This window comes from Coturnix japonica, chromosome 12 (genome assembly GCF_054131305.1).
Source record: "Coturnix japonica strain WE chromosome 12, WE-NBRP24, whole genome shotgun sequence".
Classification (NCBI taxonomy): Eukaryota; Metazoa; Chordata; class Aves; order Galliformes; family Phasianidae; genus Coturnix; species Coturnix japonica.
In genome coordinates this window covers 9877540-9897552 of record NC_140674.1, presented here as the reverse complement: position 1 = coordinate 9897552, position 20013 = coordinate 9877540, and the positions used below count along the sequence as shown (strand labels likewise).

General features: G+C 35.2%; 1 protein-coding gene across 1 annotated transcript in view; it reads left to right on the top strand.

The window, feature by feature from the left end:
- The window catches only part of DNER (delta/notch like EGF repeat containing), a 96797-nt gene that overhangs the window by 48892 nt on the left and 27892 nt on the right, over positions 1-20013 (top strand). Inside the window, exons 5-7 of the mRNA XM_015871494.3 lie at positions 9435-9580; positions 15801-15954; positions 19805-19918. Of these exons, the coding sequence (XP_015726980.2) occupies positions 9435-9580; positions 15801-15954; positions 19805-19918 (414 nt within the window). The remainder of the gene's footprint in view (positions 1-9434; positions 9581-15800; positions 15955-19804; positions 19919-20013) is intronic.

The window sequence follows — 20013 nt, the reverse complement described above, 5'->3', positions numbered from 1 at the left end:
ATTGCATGATAATTGTTCATGTAATTTAATTACTATCAGGAGTGGTTTCTTTTAGTGACAGTTATTCCTTCAAATAATTTTCTAGTTCCTTATATTTTTCTTGTTACTTCCTTCCTTCCAAGGTACTTAACTGTAGTTTCTTTTTTATGGTTTCATTTTGAATTTATTTTATCAGCATTAAAAACCTCTTTGTTTGCCTTCTTTGGAAAAGGAAAATATGTATGATTTTGCTTTGTGGCAGTTAGTGTATGGTAAAAATAAGTAAAAACTTACTTAAGACAGGATACATTGTGACTTTCCTTCTCTGTCAGGGCCAGGTAGCTTAATATTTATCTTGGTCAACAAGCTGGCAGACGGGGGGCCCAAGCTTCTCAGTGAAAGTTTTGCTGGGCTATACAATGTTCTTTACTGGTGTAAACACCTGAACCGAATATTGTCTAATTCTTTCATACAGTTTGCCTTGTCCTACTTTCGCTTGTGTAGGTGTCCTTCTGCCATGAGGGTTTTTACTTTTAGTTGTTAACTGTATGAAAGTTAAAAAGACACCTTTTCCTTGATGGGTATAAAACCAAATTCAGTTCATAAGCAAGAACATCAGTACATTTTTACCTCAAGCATTACAAGTTTTCTGAGGCCTCTTTATTTTACTTCCACCTACTTCTTGTTTTTTCTTAACCTTTGCTTCTGATATTCTTGTAGATTTTTCAGTCACCGTGTTGTTATTTAGCTTACATAAAGAACATGAATCATAAATGCGTGTGCAGAACAGCAGGGAGTCTCCACTAGCAGTGATTTGTTCATGAATGGGTGCATCTGAGTGCTTAGTAAAGATAAGGGCGCATAAACTGCACTTGAATTTTTATAAATCTTAAATTTTTTGCGAACGGATGAATTGCCTATAGTGCTCTTGATAGAAAATGAAACATTTTGTCTGCATATCTGTCTGCTAGTTCTGAAGTGTTGTGACTCTCCTCCATTATGCAATCTAATAGTGAGATAACTCTTCAGTTTTCCGGACTAGACTGTTTTATGTGGCCTTGGTCTAGTTACAGCTTTCCCCAGAATTATTTCATTTTATTAAATCACTTCAGCAGTAAAAGAATGGAATACGAAAGTGTTAAGGACATGAAATCATATCTTTTTATTTTAAAAGTTTTTGTGACCTATCAATGTTTATTGTAGAAAAGAGAAAACACTATCCTATGGATTTTCTCCATAACTGCATAGAAATATTCTGCCTGCTTTCCATAGCTAATTCTTATCCAATAAAGCTCTCTTCTTGGATGTAAATTTTACAAAATAGGTGATTTTATAAAACAAACATCAGTAATTTAGCATGATGATACTTAGGAAAGAAAATCAGAAGGGACTCAAGGGACTGTAGGGTGCTGCAAGCATAGCAATGCTTCCATGTATTTTCTTTACATGTCTTTTTGTTCCAATCTTTTTCTGTCCAAACAGTTTTGTTTTTTTTTTTGTTAGAGACTCATCTTTTAATTGGCAAATTTCGTTCAATGCAGTTCTCTTTGACCTTTAAAAAAACAAAGTTAATTAGAACTGTAAGATAAAAAAAGGGCATCTTCTGAGAGAGTAATGAAACATTTTCATCTTTTGCCTACAACTTACCTGAGTCACTTCCTCGTGGGTTGACTCCAACTTTGTTACCCAGTTTGACACTTCAGATATCTCTTCCATAGTCTCCTGAATATGATGTTTATGTCAAATATTAAACATTTTTGGAAATGTAATTTTGACATATTTGCTGCCATAAGGTGACTAATTATGAAAACAGTTTCTAAGTAGTTTAGACAAGATTGAAAAGAACTTAACTTTGGAAATAATGTGCTGATTTGTCGATCTAAAAGTTTTTATTGTTTTATTAAAAATTGTTTTTATCAGCCGGTGTGAAAAACAACAGGCAAACAAACAACCTGATCTACCTTGACAAAAGTAACCTGTAGTAAAGATCAGGTGGACTGTTGATCTCTGCCCGACTGTTTGCAAGAAAAATACTTCGTTTGATGATGTGAGAACTAAAAAGTTTTTTTTTTTCACCCAAATTCAGGACTTAAAGAAAAAGAGAGAAAAAAGCATATCATTAAAGGCATTCTGTATTCTCTGGATAACTGTGGTTTTTTGTTTTTTGTTTTTGTTTATTTTTTGTTTTTTTAATATCAGCAGCCCAAATATCTACTCTGTAAAGTGAAATGCTAGGAATGATGTTGAAATTTGCCAAAGAAATAGTTAGGAAGTGGAAGAAGTGGGAACTGATCATAGTTTTAAATAAGAGATGGTGACAAAGGGATCAAAGTGTAAGCGTAGTAATTCATGGTAAGTCTGCCTTTCACATCAGTGGAGTTACAGCTTCACACTATTTGTCCCAATGCTCTTTGAAGTTAATGAGCTATTCTTGATAAACTATTCTCGTATTTACAAAACATCTTTATTTCTTTTAATTCATTCTCTTTGTACTAGAATATAAGAAAACGAGTTGCAAAACTGCCCCATTATAGTTGCACACCTGTTATTTTTTGTGAATTACTGCAAAAAATAAATTGAAATCAGACTAAGTGAATTTTCACAAGTCTGAAAAAGTGAGATGAGTACTGTGATGCACTGTCAGTCTGTGTATGGGTGTTTCAGACTGAAGTTCTGCTGGTTATGAGTAGGTTACAGCGAGCTGAAATTGCTGCTTGCTGTATGTTTGGGAGGGAGCTAATGCACCCAACACTGTGCATTTTTCTCTTAAAGGATATAATGCACTACGTCTGACCTTTCTAAAGGGTGTTGAAGGACATTTTCAGCTTCTACAGCAACTCTGTCACAAATATTCCATAATTTGTTACATGCATCTAATTGGAAACAAGAACTTTTATTCTGGAAATGTGATCTGCTATCCAGAATGGGGCAGAAGCAACACAGTAAAAGCATTAACATCTTTATTCTTTTGATGCTGAGATATTTAGAAATTTTTCAGTCACTGTATGCCATCTGTTTCTTACATAGTCTGTTAATTTACTCTGGCACTGGGTTCATTTACCTGCTCATTAAGGGAGCACTTCTGTACTTCATGACTAAAGGCACTGCGAGCCTCACATCCACAGGTGCCTGCTGGAGTTTAGTTTCCAGTTTGTCTTGCAGGCTGCTATAGGTATACCTGCAGTGGCATACAGTAACCAAATGCCAGTGTGTTCGTGGTTATTACAATACTGTCAGTTTTGACAAAGAGTGCTTCTCATCAACTTCTGTGGTAAAATGTTGAAAGGACCGCTTTTCTGCCTTCATGTGCCTGCTGCTGAACTGCAGTGATGGGACAAGCTTTGGAAAAATAGCAAAGCAAAGTCAGACAGCTGGTATTTGTATTTAACCTCTGTGTCTTTGTAAGTAAAATACCAGAAAAGTTTGTGAAACTGTGTTGTTTAAATCATTTTTCAAAGAAGCTTGTGAATAGCTTCATTTGATTTGCTGTGTGCCTGTCGTTTTACTTAGCGCTGCAGTGATGCAGCTTAAAAACAACTCCTTCATAGGATATTGCTAGGTTAGCTTTTCATTTAATTGTTTATAAAATAAGGAAGACGTTTATTAGCAAAATTGCTATTTCTCCAATAAAATGCTATGGATAATAAAGCAAAAGATTTAGCTTTTAATATGAATGGAAACAATGCATTTTTGTCTGAATTGAAAATAAATTCCCCAGCAAAATCTTTAAATTATAATGCTTATTTCAATCTCTTATTTTCATTGCAGAGCAGGAAATCGGTGTGTAATCTGCTTTTCTGCAAGGTGCCGAGCCTTTTGGATCAATACGATTTAACCAACTAGCTTGAACTATTACTATAAAGTGTCTTAAAGTTTGTCCCTGCACAAACTCACTTGCAAATGGATCCTTTAGCATCTTTATGGTGTGATGAAGAACACTGATATGATACAAATGTCAGCAGCTATCAGACAGCTTGCTTAAATTTGACACCGCTTTTTAATACCTTTCTTCGAGAGGAAAATTAATGCCTGTATCCTCAAGCAGAAGCGATCTGGTGCATTTTAAAAAGTGTGGGATCCACATGTACATATATGCCAAGGTGACAGTATTTTGCAATTCAGACTGATCCACCACTAATATGAACTGCAGTTATGCGAGGTGGCCAGCATGAAATTGAATGTACAAAATAATTTAGTAAAATAAATAATCTAGAGCCATATCTTAAAATAAGTAAGTCATAAGTTTTTCAGGTCTCTGTCATACTCCGGTTTCGATTTAGGGGGCAAATTTTAATTCTGACCTTATGGATGGATTGTTTTGTGCTGTATATGTTCAAAACAAGCATCACTTTCCATCAAGAGAGAACTGTTTGCTGCATTTACTTAAGCAAATTGAAATAGGGTAGATTTATTTCATATTAGGAGATGTGTGAATTGAATTCACAGACAGCTATGCAGTGACATGACTCCCGTTTTAACAAGTCACTGTGTGTCAGCTGAGTATCTCTGTGAGCTCGTAGCCCATGGCGTATGTGCAGTCACTTGACTTATCCCTTCTTCACTCAGAACTATATTAAATTACTTTGCATTGCCCTGCACATGTCTCTCATGGAGTGTTCACATCTCTGTGCCGCTCAGCATTGTGCTGCAGCCTGTGCTGGTTCCTTGCGTGCATGTCAGCCTTGCCAGTGGGGAAATTTGGAGACAACTGCTCTGGTTAATAGGATTTTCATTTTCATGCTTGAAGTTTGCCTGGAATGGCCCTATTGCAGGCAGTATTGAGCACTGTGCATAGCTGTGAACATTTCCCTGAGGGTCTGGGCATAAGAGCTAACCTGACAGAGAATGGCCTTTTTTTAAACAAGGGCAGTAGCAGTAATGAGAATAGTGCAAATTGTCTGATGATGGCTAATTTCAAAGACTTTTTCAAAGGATGGTCTTATAAAGGAAAATGCTAAGCATCCAGCTGTAATAAAAGAGGAAGATCAATATCTCTCCCTGTTCTTCGTGGTCGAGTTGTCTCAAACTTATGTAGGTATAAACATTTGAGTATTCACTTTTTTTAAAATACATTCTGTTATGTTTTAAATTTACATCTAAATAACCTTTGCTTTTTAGGTCACACTCCCTGTGACCAGTTCACTGTGGAGATATTTACATTCAGTTGATCACATGGTTCCCGGCACTGTGAGGTCTCAGATGAATTACTTAACCTGATCTGTAAAATGAAGACACTAATGCATAATTTAAAAGAAAAAGTGAGGCACATTTTAATAAAGCTTTTAACATGCTTTGAGGTCTTCAGCTAGTAGTGTAACATACGACATGGTGTATCTAAGTATAGAGTAGCCACTCCAGTGTTTCTGAGTCAGTCACTACAGATATCTCCTAGCTAACCTTGCCACCCACACAATCTACCTCAGCTGCTCTTCCCACAGTCCCAGCAATGTCATTTGCATTCCATCGCCCTTACTGCTTCTGCCAAGTGTGCTATCAGAAATTCTGGTGGTCTACATTTGTGCCCAGAATAGTCCACTGCCAGCTTAGCAGCATCTCAGAGATACTGATAAATAAGCACAGTGGGGAAAATGTGATATAGGAAATCTATCAGTAGATCAGCCTTGTCACCCTTCACAGGGCTTTCACCATTATCTTGGCCAGTAAGAAACAGAGTCCTTGAAGCCATGGTAGGTCACACTCTAAGCTACTGTCACATCTCTTTAATAAGCTGTATGTAAGTGCTTTCCGAAGTGTACTCTTGCTAGCTGAATATTTAATAATCCCATCATAGATTTTAGTATGGTCAGATTATTAAACTGAGTAATTGTTCGGTAACAATGACATTTTCTTTCTCTTTCTTATAGAGGAGAATCAGTCTGCTTAGGGATTTTCATACGCTAAGTACATCCAACTAAGTCAGGTTGTGTGCTATTTCTTCCCAAAGTTTTGGTAATAATTTTTGGATACCCCAATTTTGCTTTGTATTATACCTATATATGCCTATCATGGTAAATCTGCTTTCTATGGCTGTGCAGAAGTGTTTCTGAGATTGTAGCATGACCAGCACTATGCTCATCTCTATCACTGTAATAGTTGTTGTCTGAGTATATGTTTGATTTTCAGAATTTAGGATGACTTTTCAGTGTTTGTAGTGAAGGAAGAAAGCATTTTCAAACAGAATGTGACTGTGATATTAATGGGTGAAAAGGGCTGAGGGGGAGCAAGGAATTCTGCAGTCCCTTATTAAAAAAGAAAGTACTTTTAAAATTGCTGTTTCGTGTGACATTTGAAGAAAAAAAAAGTATCTGAAATGGATCTTTGACTGATTCTCTCAAAAGCTTATTTATCACGATGGGTGTGAGATACGTTACCTTCTAAAGCAGTATTTGACCAAGGCTTTTGTGACAAAATACAGTAAGCGTAGTGATTTGTATAGAAGTTGGGAGCTTAGATTAATTGTATTACTTATAATTAGCAGGATTTGTGGGCAGAGTAGAAGTTCTGTTATTGCAGCTGTATATTTGAGTCCCTGGATGCTATGTTACCTTGCCGTATCCTTAGAGAATGATCTCAGGTGTTCTGTCCAAGTACCCTATGATACTGATGTCCCAGAAGTACTGCATCAAAGATTATGCATGTCATTGTCTACCTGTTTTGCACTTGTGTTCTCTTTCTGTATGATAAGGATCCTAATACAAACCAGGAAAGGATTCCTGACCCATTTTTTTTAGATTCCATGATACAGTTTGACGTCAGGCCTCTGAGGGCAATAGTAGACCTTAATGACCTGACCACGAAAGGATGGAAACGATGATGAGTGAGTGGCTCTTTGCAAATCAAAAGGGTGCTTCCATTATTTCGGTGTATAATGGTAAATTTTCACAAATGATGCTTTGATTATATGCTTGATATGCTTCATTTTTTTGAGTCTTTGAAAGCTGAACACATGTTAAAAGTGTTGAGCTCTCTTATATTTCCTAGATAAACAACCACTGTTTGAGTTACTGATACACACTTCTGTAAGAGAGGGAAATTGGTATGTATAATTAAATTGTATTTGCTACTATATGCTCAGATCACAAAACCATGATGATAAATAGAGTGGACACTTGTGATTGTCTTCACAGTATAGAGATATCACAAGTATAAATATAACACAAGCAAAGTAGTCCCTTGTTTACTCTGTCGCAAAAATGGTTGCAAACTCAATATATAGTCTTGACTAAATACAGGTGTAAAGAAATCACATGTTGTGGCTAGGATGAAGGTTAAAATAGTAATCTGAATGGCACACTGTGATAATTCTAAACATGCCTGAATATAAACAATATTGTCATTAAAAATAAAAACAACACAAAACTTTATTCCTTATTTTTAATTCTCACCTTTTTCATGTAAGAGAAATAGAAGCATATGTGCTTTGATCTACTATGCTTAAGTTGGTGAACTAGCAGGATGGAGTGAGTATAGTATTTTACCCAGCATACTGCCAGTGAAATCATTCAGGCATTTCTCAGACTATCAACTCTGTGCGCACAAAGCTTGAAAATGCCTCCTCTGCAATATAAATGGCTTCTCACATCATATCCTCATTTATTAGGTTTTAAAATTGTTTCAGTGTTACTGCTATAATTAGCTGAACTGCAAATTGTTCAACTTGAAGTACTCTGATGTCATTATGTTTTAACCAGCTTTAGAAAACCGGTAAGATTAAAATGAACAAAATTACCTTTTGCTGTAAACAACTGTAATCTTTTTCTTCAGACCTCAGATGGAAGGAGCTGTAAGCATTCTTCTGAAAATATACTCGTACCTAGAAGATAAAAATAGAACTTACTCCACATCAGTCACTGTTACAGGAATTGGAGAAGGAATTAATTAACCTGTGTTGAGCAGGGAGTTGTATTTAGATGATTAGGTGGCCCTCGTTTAGTCATAGAACTTAAAGATTTCAGAAAGTTGTATGTAACTTCTATAGAAGAAAAAATGTATAGCTGTATTTTTATCTATCTAGTCTTTGGAAATGAGGTGAGATAATTAGAAATTACAGGAAAACGTGTGGCATTCCAGTGAGAATAATGGCTTATTCAGTGGTTTGCTTAAGGGACTTAGATACCAAAATAGTAACAGCACTCAAAGTAGAAAGAAGGTTGATTTGATATTCCTTTAGGGAACTGTCCTGAAGAATACGTAACAATCTGCTTCAGACAAGAAAATGTGAACCCAAAGACATTTTCTAAATACCGCATTCTTCCAAGCATTCACATATAATTGCATGACTGCCTGTGACAATCACATTCAATTGTTAAGGGAAATAATTCTGGCTGTATTTTAGAGCAGATGGGCAAAAAGGAGGTGTGTACTGAGGCCAGAATAAACTGGCTTTCTTAGAAGAGGTCAGCAGATTGCAATTATTTCTACAGAGTAAAACAGACCATTAGACATTTATAACTATCCCTTGTACAGTTTTAATCTGGTCTTATAGAATATTTAACTGACTCATGCAAGCTGTTTTCAAGCTGATAATTATTGTATTGGATATGAGATTTTGCTGCTTTGAAGACATAATTTAGTGTTTCTAGTATAGACAACTTATTGCTCAAAGAAAGTGCCATTTTAAAAAGTGAGATGTAAAAATGGAGAACAGGCAGAGGAATTCTTACATGTGATTTGCTTTGGAATTTGTATAATTAGTCACACTTGAGACTTTCATATGCTGAATGTAAGTAATGTTTAGCAGCTGTTCTGGAAAGAGAATTTACTTGAATTTCAAGCAGTTTCCTGAGAAATCGGTGTATTACTGTTCCTCATTAATGCTTATTGATATAGTACTATTTTCTGTAAATCAGAAAATATTGTTCACTTTCCAGAGTGACAAGGTATGACATTCAGATATAACTTGTATTGCAGATACTAAAGGAATACCATCAAATGGAGTACATCCTTACAGAGCCCACCAAAGAGCAACACTGAGATTGTCCATCTTTTACCATTGTAATTCTGCTTATGATCTGTGTGATTTCTGGCTTTACCTGAAGTAACTGCAGAAATTTATATAAATGTTTTCCTCCACTGAGACTGATTTTAATATTCCTTGCTATTATAAACTTAAGGAAGTATATAAATTATCAAAAAGATAGCACACTAAAGTGGTTGATTCTTAGAAACAATAGAAATGAAAGCAGACTAGAACCCTACAGATAGATCTGTTTCACTAGCCTTTCCTTCTTCTGTTAATCATTTTGGTAAGTGCTTACAAACTCTATTCTAATTTGTGTTTCCATGTATTAAATTTAGGTAAGTCTGTATGAAATATGAGCAATCATGTTCAATTCAATTTGTTTGTCTAGCATCACCATGTATTAACATCTAATTTTATTCTTGTATTTTCTCATATATTAATATTTTCTTTTTCTTTTTCTTTTCTTTCTTTCTTTTTTTTTTTTTTTTAAAAGGTTTTTTGAATGATTCAGTTACTAAGTGCATTGTGGCTTTACGGTTGACTGTGATAGTGAAAATCAGTACCTGCATGCCTGTGGGAAGTCATTCAGATAAACTCCAGTGTTCAGGGAAAGGAAAATGTATAACGAAACCAGATGAGGTAAGGTGAACTTATCAAGATCTTTGTATAATTTGGAATATTCCATTGAAATAACACTATATTGAGAGATTAGAATGACAATAGCAGTTCCCCTGACCACTATCATATCTTTGTGCCATTAACTAAGAAAAAAGAATCTTATATGTTAACTTTCCATGCTGTACACTGCTTGACAAAACCAGACTGTAGTTCTATGTTCAAAAGCCTGTATTCTCTGCTGCCTTCTATACGTGTTCATTTTAATAAAGTAATATGCTGCACAATGATGTGCAGTTAATATTTGGCTTTAATAGCATTCATTTGGGAGATAAAAGCAATAGTAACTGTTGAGTAAATATTAACAGCTGTGAGCCTGCTGTGAACACAGAAAATCTGGCATATTTAGGGAATTCGATAATAGTTCATCTGCTACCATTTTGTGATTTAAATTCTCAATAAGCATGTTTGATAGAAAAATGCTGCTTTGACTTGTAACAACAATAATTAAGTTGCTGCAGTAACCTATCTGTGAGAGGCAATGCTAACATCTGGAACAACTTAACATCTTCATTCCTTGAAAATTAAACTTTAAAATGCTTAAGTTAATTTGAACACAGTGACTGTTATCCAAGTAACTTGTGCATTCACTATGCTATTTTATGGTCCAGTTTAGTTTTTCTGCTTTCCTGTATCTGTCCTTTTTCTAGGAATTCAGCATTTTGAATTTGATTTATGTAAACAATATGTTTAGATGTTCTATATATAGTGGCATGTCAAAATGTCTTCCCTTTTTCAGTGTTTTGTCATGTTGAGAGGTAAAGGCTTTGATAAACAGTCTTATTTTCTGTTTTTCATGTTAGTCCATTTTTATGTCCGTAATTTCTTTATTTTACTGCAAGCTATATGTCACAAAGAGAACATACATTAATTCCTGTATCCATGCAGAAGCATTAATATATGTTTATCAAGGAATATGCATATACTACTTCTAATAATCACTTATGTTTCAAAAATCTCTGATATGTGGAATTTTACTTAATAATAAATTATAATGATCTTTAAAATAAAGGCACATTGGCCTCATGGCAGCAAAGGGGAGTCTGAGAAAAGGGAACTCAGTATCTGTACATCCACACCTTTAATCTTGACATTGAAAATTCCATCCAGATTTAGTGATTAATTAATCTCCCTCTTGTGCATACAGTGGAAAATGAATAGGAAAATTTAAAATTGTTCCTATCTTTTCACACTTTTGAGGAGTAGTAACAGCTCAATGTATTAAGGTAGTGTTTATAACAGAACATGCATAAGATGTCCCTGCAGCTGATGCTATGGGATATGGCAATCATGCTGAAGTCCATTTCTAGAGAGGAATCTACCAGTTCATTGTAGTCAAAGAACTGGAATTAGCGAGATTCTTAATATCTCTTTAATGACATTTTAACTTCAGTAACACATATTTTTGCTGTCACAGACTGTTTCTGAATTTTCTAAACCCTAAGCAAATAAGGTTTCCCAGTTAAACTCTGCAGTCTCTTCAGACCTATACCAAGTAGTGCTCTCAGAAGAGGTAACTCAGTAAAACTTTGCTGTTTCCAAATGTTGTTTATTTAAGACCAGACTTCTACTCTAAGGAGAATAACAATGTTATTTTGTCTATTCAGCCATAGTGATTTTTCAAATCTGACAGTTTTCCTTACCCATTAGTGTATTAGTTGCATAATAGAATTTCAACTGGGAAACTGAATCAGCCCCAGCGTGAGCAACACAGTTAAAAATGGAAGGTGTATATTTCATTAAAGAGGATGTTTTTGCCATTTTTTAAGTCGTCTTAGGGGAGATGTATCATAAAATGTCTTTATGGTTTCCCTAATGATGAAGCAAACAACTGCCAAAATTACATGCTTGCCATGTACCAACCGACTGCTGAGTTGCTTCCCCCAAGACCTTCTTCATTTCTTTATCCAGAACAGAAACTTTAATTTTCTTTAGGTTTGCAACATGCCCTTTGTGATTTGCTGTTTGTTTGTATCTATAATTCATTCAGTTTGTGCATTCTAGTCTTGCAGGATGCAAAGCGGCTTCTTAGAGGAATTCATAAAATGCCTAATGTTGTGAAAATGCTCAGAGCTGTGCTGGCTGTAGTCATTTTGCTTCCAGTGCTGAGAAGATTAATGATTGCCTTTGTTTTTTCATGTACTTCCTAGTTTTATACCAAATCCAGTAGTATCACATTTGCATAATGGGAACTTTAAATGTAATTAACAATCTGCAGTAATATAAGTGCGGTGGCATACTGTCATCTGTAGGGTGCATATAGCTATAAACAAATGAATTTTGGTCTAACCTGGAAGTCCTGGCTGGTTTTTACTTATTTCTTGCTGATAAGCAGGTAGCTTAGCTTCTACTGAGCTGGGTGTTTTATAGAACGCAGACATAAAATTGTAAGCTCATAATGAAAGTTTTTTTCATCTGTTGTTGGCATTGAACATAAAATTCACAACTTTAAGATCTTTGAAGTGAATTGATGCTGAGTTAAGTGATGCCTTTTTCTCCATTTGTCTGAGCTTAGTACCGCTCTTTTGCTGCTGTACTTGCCATTCTTCCACAACAGAAGAGTGAATGTGTCAGAATCATAGTACTGGTCTTGGTATCATCACAATATAAATACTAAGTTGACATTTATTGACTCAACTTTCACCAGAGTAAGTTGTCCTCAGACAAATTGGGTGTGAATTGAAGAGAGAAATCCTATTATAATCCAGAGAGAAATTTGTTACGACTATTTTATTCTGTGTAGTATTTTAAAGTAAGCTATAGACATCCATTGGACTTGAAAGCCACAGTTCTGGTTACTTACAGAGACATGATGATTTCTTTCAGAGATTGCTCCATTCTTGCATAAAGTGTAGAAAAGCAGACTGTAAAAATGGAGTTTTATTGCTAGTGCTAGAACCACTGATATTTATGAAAAAAAAAAAAAAAAAAAAAAAGCTGCCTGCACTGAGAAATAATGAATTTAATTAAATAGTGATGATTTCAGTGTCTTCCATGAGTTATGAATTCATGGAGTAGATCCACTTGATTTGTCTATCATCAGCTCCTTGTATGGGTAATAGCAAATTATTTTAAAGGATTTTTATTATTGCCTTCAAAAATAGTACACATCTTCTGTTTGATGGATTTGTACTCCCATAACCAAGTAAAATGCATTCTTAAGTACTGACTTTAATACTAGTATTAAAGCAATGTGTATATTTTTTTTGAATTAATTTTTCTCACATTGCAGATATACACCATCTCTTCAAGAAATTAATGATATAATTAGGGACAAGTAAAGATGACATGCTTAGTAAAAATAATGACATCCAATCTTATATACAGAATAACTTGTTTGCATCTCAGAAATATTACCTGTCATTGTGTATGTCTGTTCGAAGAGTTATGACACTTTTCTAGTGCTGTTTTCAAAACTCATTTTGATAACTTTGTTTTAGGGTAATTTGTTCCCTATATCATACTTCCAGATATTATTATCTGAGTTCTTTTTTTTCCCCAGATTCTTATTTTGTTAACATAGCTGAGACAATGACATCATTGATTGTTTAACTATATGAATACTTACAGTATAATAATCAGCTCCTATTGTTTCAAGACAAGATTTTAGTGCAGGCAGAGCCATACTATTTGTGTCTGAGGACAGTATAGACCTTCTCCTCTTCTCTGATGGATGGTTCATGTATCGATGTACTTAGCTACTTATTCTCAGACCTAGCATAAAACAAGTGTGAACTTGAGTCTTCCAAACAAACATGGCACCTCTGTTTTGACAGAATTAATGCTGATGTGATCTTAGTTCTTTTGCTAACATGTTTCTGTAGTGTGAGATAGATGTGGAACAGCTTGTTCTTATTTTCAGTGCATACACAAAGACCAAAACCACATTTAAATGAGATCAAGACTTTAAAAAAGATTTTAATCAAAGTTTCCCATTTCAATTGTGCCCTTTGTTGTAGTCTATTGAATATGAGATTTCATCTACCCAACGCATTATTTCAGTATGGAGGGGTAGTTCCATAACTCAAACCTGACCATATTTTTTTCTGTAGGGAAAAAAGTAAAACTGTTTTATGCCTCTGGTGAGTTTGTAATCAGTCTCAAAAAAAATGGGAACAGTGCATCAACCAGAAATTTTCTTTAAAGATATTTTAAAAACCCATTCGATATTAATAAGATTTTTCAGAGAAATATGTAAATTCTTAAAACTGGAGTTGAAAATCAGTGTGTAATTTAATTCTTCTCTGCTTCTCTACTTGATTACTTTGACATAATATTGACAGCAAGGAATGGCACACAGCGTTCATGGTGATTTTCAGTAGTTGTTTCCATGGGCTACGCAATTTATTAATGCCTTTGCCTATGAATCTATATCAGGATTGTATTTATTGTAAATAAAAGTCATATAGGATGCTTAGTGTTAGTAGTTTAGCCCATGGGCATTAACTGTAGCAGCACTGAAAATCATGGCACTTTTGAAACTATTTCTATATCCACTGTCAATAGAGCAGCCACTGCTTTTGTCTCCAAACGAGACAGGAGAATGAGAGGGAGAAAAGGCAAAGAAAACAGGACTTAGTGTGTATGGTGTTATGTAGCACAATTTTTGTCTGCTGGGATATGTTGTAAATTTTTGTATTTAAAATATGAGGAACTGTTCTGGAAATACAGCCCAGTATCCTGTTCTGGAATAACAGCAATACTGCCTTGAAGAGTGATGCAGTTTTTCAGCTGCTTGCCTGTTTTTCCTTCCTATTGAACTACTGCCTAGTCTGGAAACATCTCATTGCTGCTGTGAAATATATGCAGAGCAGTTCTGTGAGCGGGCTCGGGCCATACAGCCAGCAAGTACTTTTGTCACTGGTAAACATGCACATTGTTGAGTTGTGGGGATTTTCCCAAAAATGTTTCCTTGGATATATGATATATGGAAAATAGTTTTAGTATTTTTTTACAGTAAGGGTGTTGAGGTACTGGCACAGGATGCCCAGAGATGTGGTGGAAGCCCCATCCCTGGAGACATTCAAGGCCAGGCTGCACCAGGCTCTGAGCAGCGGATGGAGCTGTAGGTGTTCCTGTTCATTGCAGGGAGTAGGACTAGCTGGTAAGAGGTAAGCGCCTCTTCCAAGTCAAATGATCCTATGATTCTATTATAACAATAATCGTTATTTAGACTTTGTCAATGTATTATTTGTAAAGAAAAATGTACTGCATTTTACTGACTTTTGTCTCTTAATTTGTTTGAAGATTATTGTCTTTTCTCTTTCTCTCTCTCTTTCTCTTTTTTCATAATACACAGCTGTTTATTTGCATGAAACAAGCAGAAGTAAAAATAGAAAATAAAATACTGACCTGGCCTCTTTGTTTTTGGCTCCATGCATGTTTAGTGCTTTGTGTTGCAACGTCTGTGCCTGGGTGCCTGGGACAGCTGTGTGCATTGAGCCCGAGTGATGGGGCTGGGAACTGCAGGAGTGAGTGCGGCTGCCATCTAGTGCTTAATGAGCAGAGGAAAGGGGCATTTGATTTAAATAGGTCTATCAGATGAGAGCTTTCCTTGCTTCCATTCTTTCAACACATCCTTGGCAATCTTAACAATTTAAATAGTTTTAAAATTTAATTATGTTTTATTACTAACTAAAATGCAGAATACCACACTGTACCTATGACAGTTTTTTTCAGTACTTTAACAGGTGTAGTGCTCTTAATCTTTCATTAAGCAGCAAAAGCAGCAAGTTTTGGAAAAGATACCAAATACATTGAGAAAGAGACCTTTTTTAACAGAACCAGTCTCTTGTGAAGTGAGCCCCAGCCCTGCTCATCCCATAGGGTTTGCTCCTTTGTAGCAGGGTTTTGTTGTGGTAAATCTGTACGTTACAAATCTTGCTGATCATACTGGTATAGAAATATAATTTCTGCAATGGAAGAAAAAAATTATACTGATTTTGACATGATTATGGATCTGATCCACATCTGGGTGGAGATTCCCTGACATGATTAAAATCTGACCTGAAGAACCAGTGCAGGTTTAGTATTTCAAAGGATAAGTTCATGCAGTTGATGTATTTATGTCAGCTACTTGTGTTTCAAATGAAAAAGCAGCAGAAACATTTTTGTTCATAGAGTAGTCAATGGAAATATAACCTTTGAAAATTCATTGAGCAGTACAAATTTTGCTTGTTTTTAGGCAAAATTTTTCTGTGAGTGTGAGGCTGAGTACTGGGGCCCCCTGTGTGAGGAATTTGATGCTTGTCAAAGCCAGCCCTGCCAGAACAACGCAACCTGCACTGACCTACCACAGAAACACAACGGGAACAATTTCACCTGCAGCTGCCTGCCTGGTAGGTATCATATTGTGTTCTGAATAATGCATTTTTGTTTTAATATTCAGTACATACCTTTTGCAGAGCAGCAAACTGTGCATCTTCAGACAGCAGGAAAGAGGGAAAATAAAACAACAACATAAGGTCAGCCTTAAGGATCTGGAAAATTCTTCATCTGTGAATATTGGCACGAGAGGCACGGTATAGTACAGCCAAACCAAACCATCATGAGGGAATTATTCATATGGAATCATGGAATCACTCGGGTTGGAGGGGGTACCTCAAAGATCTTGGAGCTCCCACCACCCGCTGGCTGCCCGCCACTGGATGAGGCTGCCCAGGGCCACATGCAGCCTGGCCATGAGTACCTCCAGGGAAGGGGCATCTGCAGCTTCTCAATCTGCTCCAGTGCCTCATCACTATGAATATTTTTTTTCCTAACATCTAACCTAGATCTCCTCATTTTTAACTTAAAACCATTCCTATTGTTCTAACATTATCAGACCTTGTAAAAAGGCATTCCTCTCCAGCTTAAATGTTCTCTTCAAGTAGTGGAAGGACAGAATGAGATCTGCCCAGAGCCTTATCTTCTTCAAGCTAAACAAGCCCAACTACCTCTATCTACATTCATAATAGAGTTGCTCCAGCCCTTTGAACATCTTTGTGGTCCTCCTCTGAACCGCTCTGCATCCTAAATTTACTAGATTATTATTTTTCCATCTTAATATAAAATATTTTAAAAATACTTCAAGATTCTTGGTTTTGGTTACATAAAAAAAAAAAAAGTTTCAGGATGAATATCTAGCATAATTCTGATGTTCCTACCCAAAAGCCCAAGAATGTTTCCACTAGGAAAACTTGGTGTTATGATGTTTTATGGCTGAGCTTTGTACAGTAACATAAATATGCTTCCCACTTAGCTACAAGACTCCAAAGATGATTATTGCTTCCTTTATTATATTTAAGTCTGCAAAATTTCCTGCTTCTATTGTGAAGTTACAAATTACGCTTTGATGCAGCAAATGTTATTTTATTTCTGTACCAATTTAAAAATCCAAGGTATTGCTGTTTTTTATGATCCAGGATACCTTCATCAAGTGCTTGCTTTATTTTTTTTTACCATTTGGCCTCTCCAGTTTTCAAAGGCTTCCCATGAATTAAAGCAATAGTCACTGTCAGGGACAAGTATTTGAATTACTTGTCTGAGAAAGTGTTAACACGGGTGTAAAAAAAACATTGGGTTGATGCTTTGAGACTTATTGTTGAAAAGAAACAGTGTCTAAGAATGCAACAGTTTCTTGAACAAACTATATCTCTATTATGTATTTTGGATACATATTTTCTTTGTCATCTTTATTTTTTAAACTCTTTTAATCCTTTGCATTTAAATTTTGTATCTCTAAATTTTATTTTTTTTTTTGCCTTGTTAACTACATAACTGTTTCTTTTCCTTGTCTCTGCAAAAATGTTAGCTCCTACTGGAAAAAGAAATATAAATATTTCCTTCTACAAAAACTCTCCCATTTATCATGGTAGAACACAAAGCTTTCAGTTGATGGAATTAAGCTATTTAGCTTCTATATATAGAGACTTACCTTCTGAATAACAGCATGATCAAGTTTCTCTGTAGATGCTTAGAAAGATAAACACAGTTAACTCCATTTATTACATTCTGGATCTTGCAAGATGTGCTTCATGACCTCAAATCATTATACTTCAGTTAAAATTCTGTAAATATATATATTTTAATAACAAATGTAAAATATTACTCAGATGGCTGAATTATTATTAAAAAAATTGCACATGGAAAATTATTAAAGTCAGAGGAAATAAGAATTTAATTATTGCGATAAGAGTTTAAATATTACCTCCATTTGTAAATTTCAGAGCCATTCACATGTGAATGGTATAGTTTCCCAGATTTTGTTAGATGAAAATGTTCTGAAGCTCTATAACAGCTCAAAATGAATAGATGTAATGATTCTTGCAGTATATCTGACCAGCAAGGTGTTTTGTTTTGTTTTATTATGGTGGTTGCTTAGCTCTTCTAACTTCATAGCTCTTGGTAGGAAATTCCCAAATTATATTCTCTTGCAGATGGATACAACATGTCCTATAGATAATATTCAGATGGAACATATTTATTTTCATAAAACGGACAAAATATTATCTCTGATGAATTTTGTCTATTGCAACATTCACAGGAAGTCAGCAAGCTTCAGAGCAATGCAATCATTCACGCATTTCTGTGCCAACATTACTTTGGGTACACATTGAATTTCAGGGTAATTTTTAGCTTTCACAAACTCCAAAGCAGTTTGATGTCTGAAAAAATGTTTAAATGAGTTAAACACCTTCAGTATTATAATTCATAAAAATATTCAGCTGAATGTCGGAACTTGGAAATCTGAAACCTATAGATGAAACAAATCAGTGGATGTAGTCTTATATAGTATTTCTTTCTTTTGTTGTTGTAAATTTTATGTTAATTTAATACCAATTAGAGTTACAGAAAATTGCTTGCTATCAAAAGTACGGCTTAGGTCCCTCTGTGTGCCTTCATCCAGTCCACAGGAGCTGCCTCACAAGACCACAGTTCTGGTTTTAGACCTCCATATTCCTCTCAAGTTTAGCTGACTTATAGCTGACAGTCTAGATATAACTGTTTCTCTCTATGTATCACACTGCAGAAAACAGGATCAGGATTTAGTTCTCTGTAGCGTACAAAAGCAGTAAGGTAGACAAAGAGAAATGACTTAGACTCTTTCTTTATAGTACTGAAAAGATGTAACTATTAACCTGTCTGAAAGATTTCTAAAATGTTGACTTTGATTGAAAACAAATTATTTAATCAAAACATGAATTTTCTTTTTACTTCTTTTATTCTTTTTTTTCCTGTTTTTCCTTTTTTATCCCCTACATAAGTGAAATCCTATTCCAGGCACGTCCTATGTTTTACCTTACATCTTTCTCTTAGGCATTTGCTCTTAGCTGTGTATTAACAGCATCAGCCTACTGGCCCTTAACACCAGCCATGGTGTTATTGATGCTTACAATTTTACTTAGGGCTACTTTTAAAAAACAAAATACCTATGTGTATAGTGTGTACTTTCTTCTTCTATCATGCATCCAAGATAGTTTTTTGGAAGAAAAACAAGAATGAGGAATGTGGTATTCATTAAAGACTTTAAATTTGGAGTATTTAATCTTTTAGCTTGTATTTTGTTAATTTTTTTTGGATGTGTTATAGACTTCAGACATATGGAACTAAGCAATACACGGTCAAATAGTACAGTACACACAATCTGTAGTTTGTGAACTTACAGGAGCTTATTTGGAAGAGACTGCAACTGCACTGAGCAGTACTTCACAGCTCCCACTTAAAATAAACACCCTCTCTGGAGCCCAGAAGTAGGAGCAAATGGCAGTCATTCAGCATATGCACAGCTAATTCAGATGACAAGTTCTGTTTAAAGTCTTCCCAAGGATTTTTCACTTGAGATTCAAGATGCATTTGAAAACCATTCATAAAGGACTCCTTTTTTTTTTTTTTTTTTTTTTTTTTGATTATATGAGTCCTTGTGAGAACCCATCACCAGCCTTCATTATGCCAGTACTGTCAGAATACTGCTGATGGTAAAATACAGCTTTTCTATACTCTCTAGATTTCCACTACTTATTCATTTCTCCTGTGAAGGAAAAGTTCTTATTAAAAATCCCATTTTACAAGAAATTAGAAGACTGTTTGGATTTCTGTTTATTACTTTGGTTAATTTTGTTCAAGAAAGCTAGTAGTACTGTTTGAGTTTCCATTTAGCAATAAGACCTCATTTTCCCTATGCTTTCTGAATACTGTGTGCTTTTGTAGGTTACACTGGAGAGCTGTGCCAGTCAGAGATTGATCACTGCATCCAGCAGCCATGCCAGAATGGAGGTACTTGTTCATCCAACATCCATGGATTCACCTGTCAATGCCCAGAAGGTAAACAATGACTTATTTGGTGTCTTGTACAAATAGGCATTTCATGGAGTGTACTCAATCTGAATTTTTAGTTGTATCAAAATATATTCAAAATT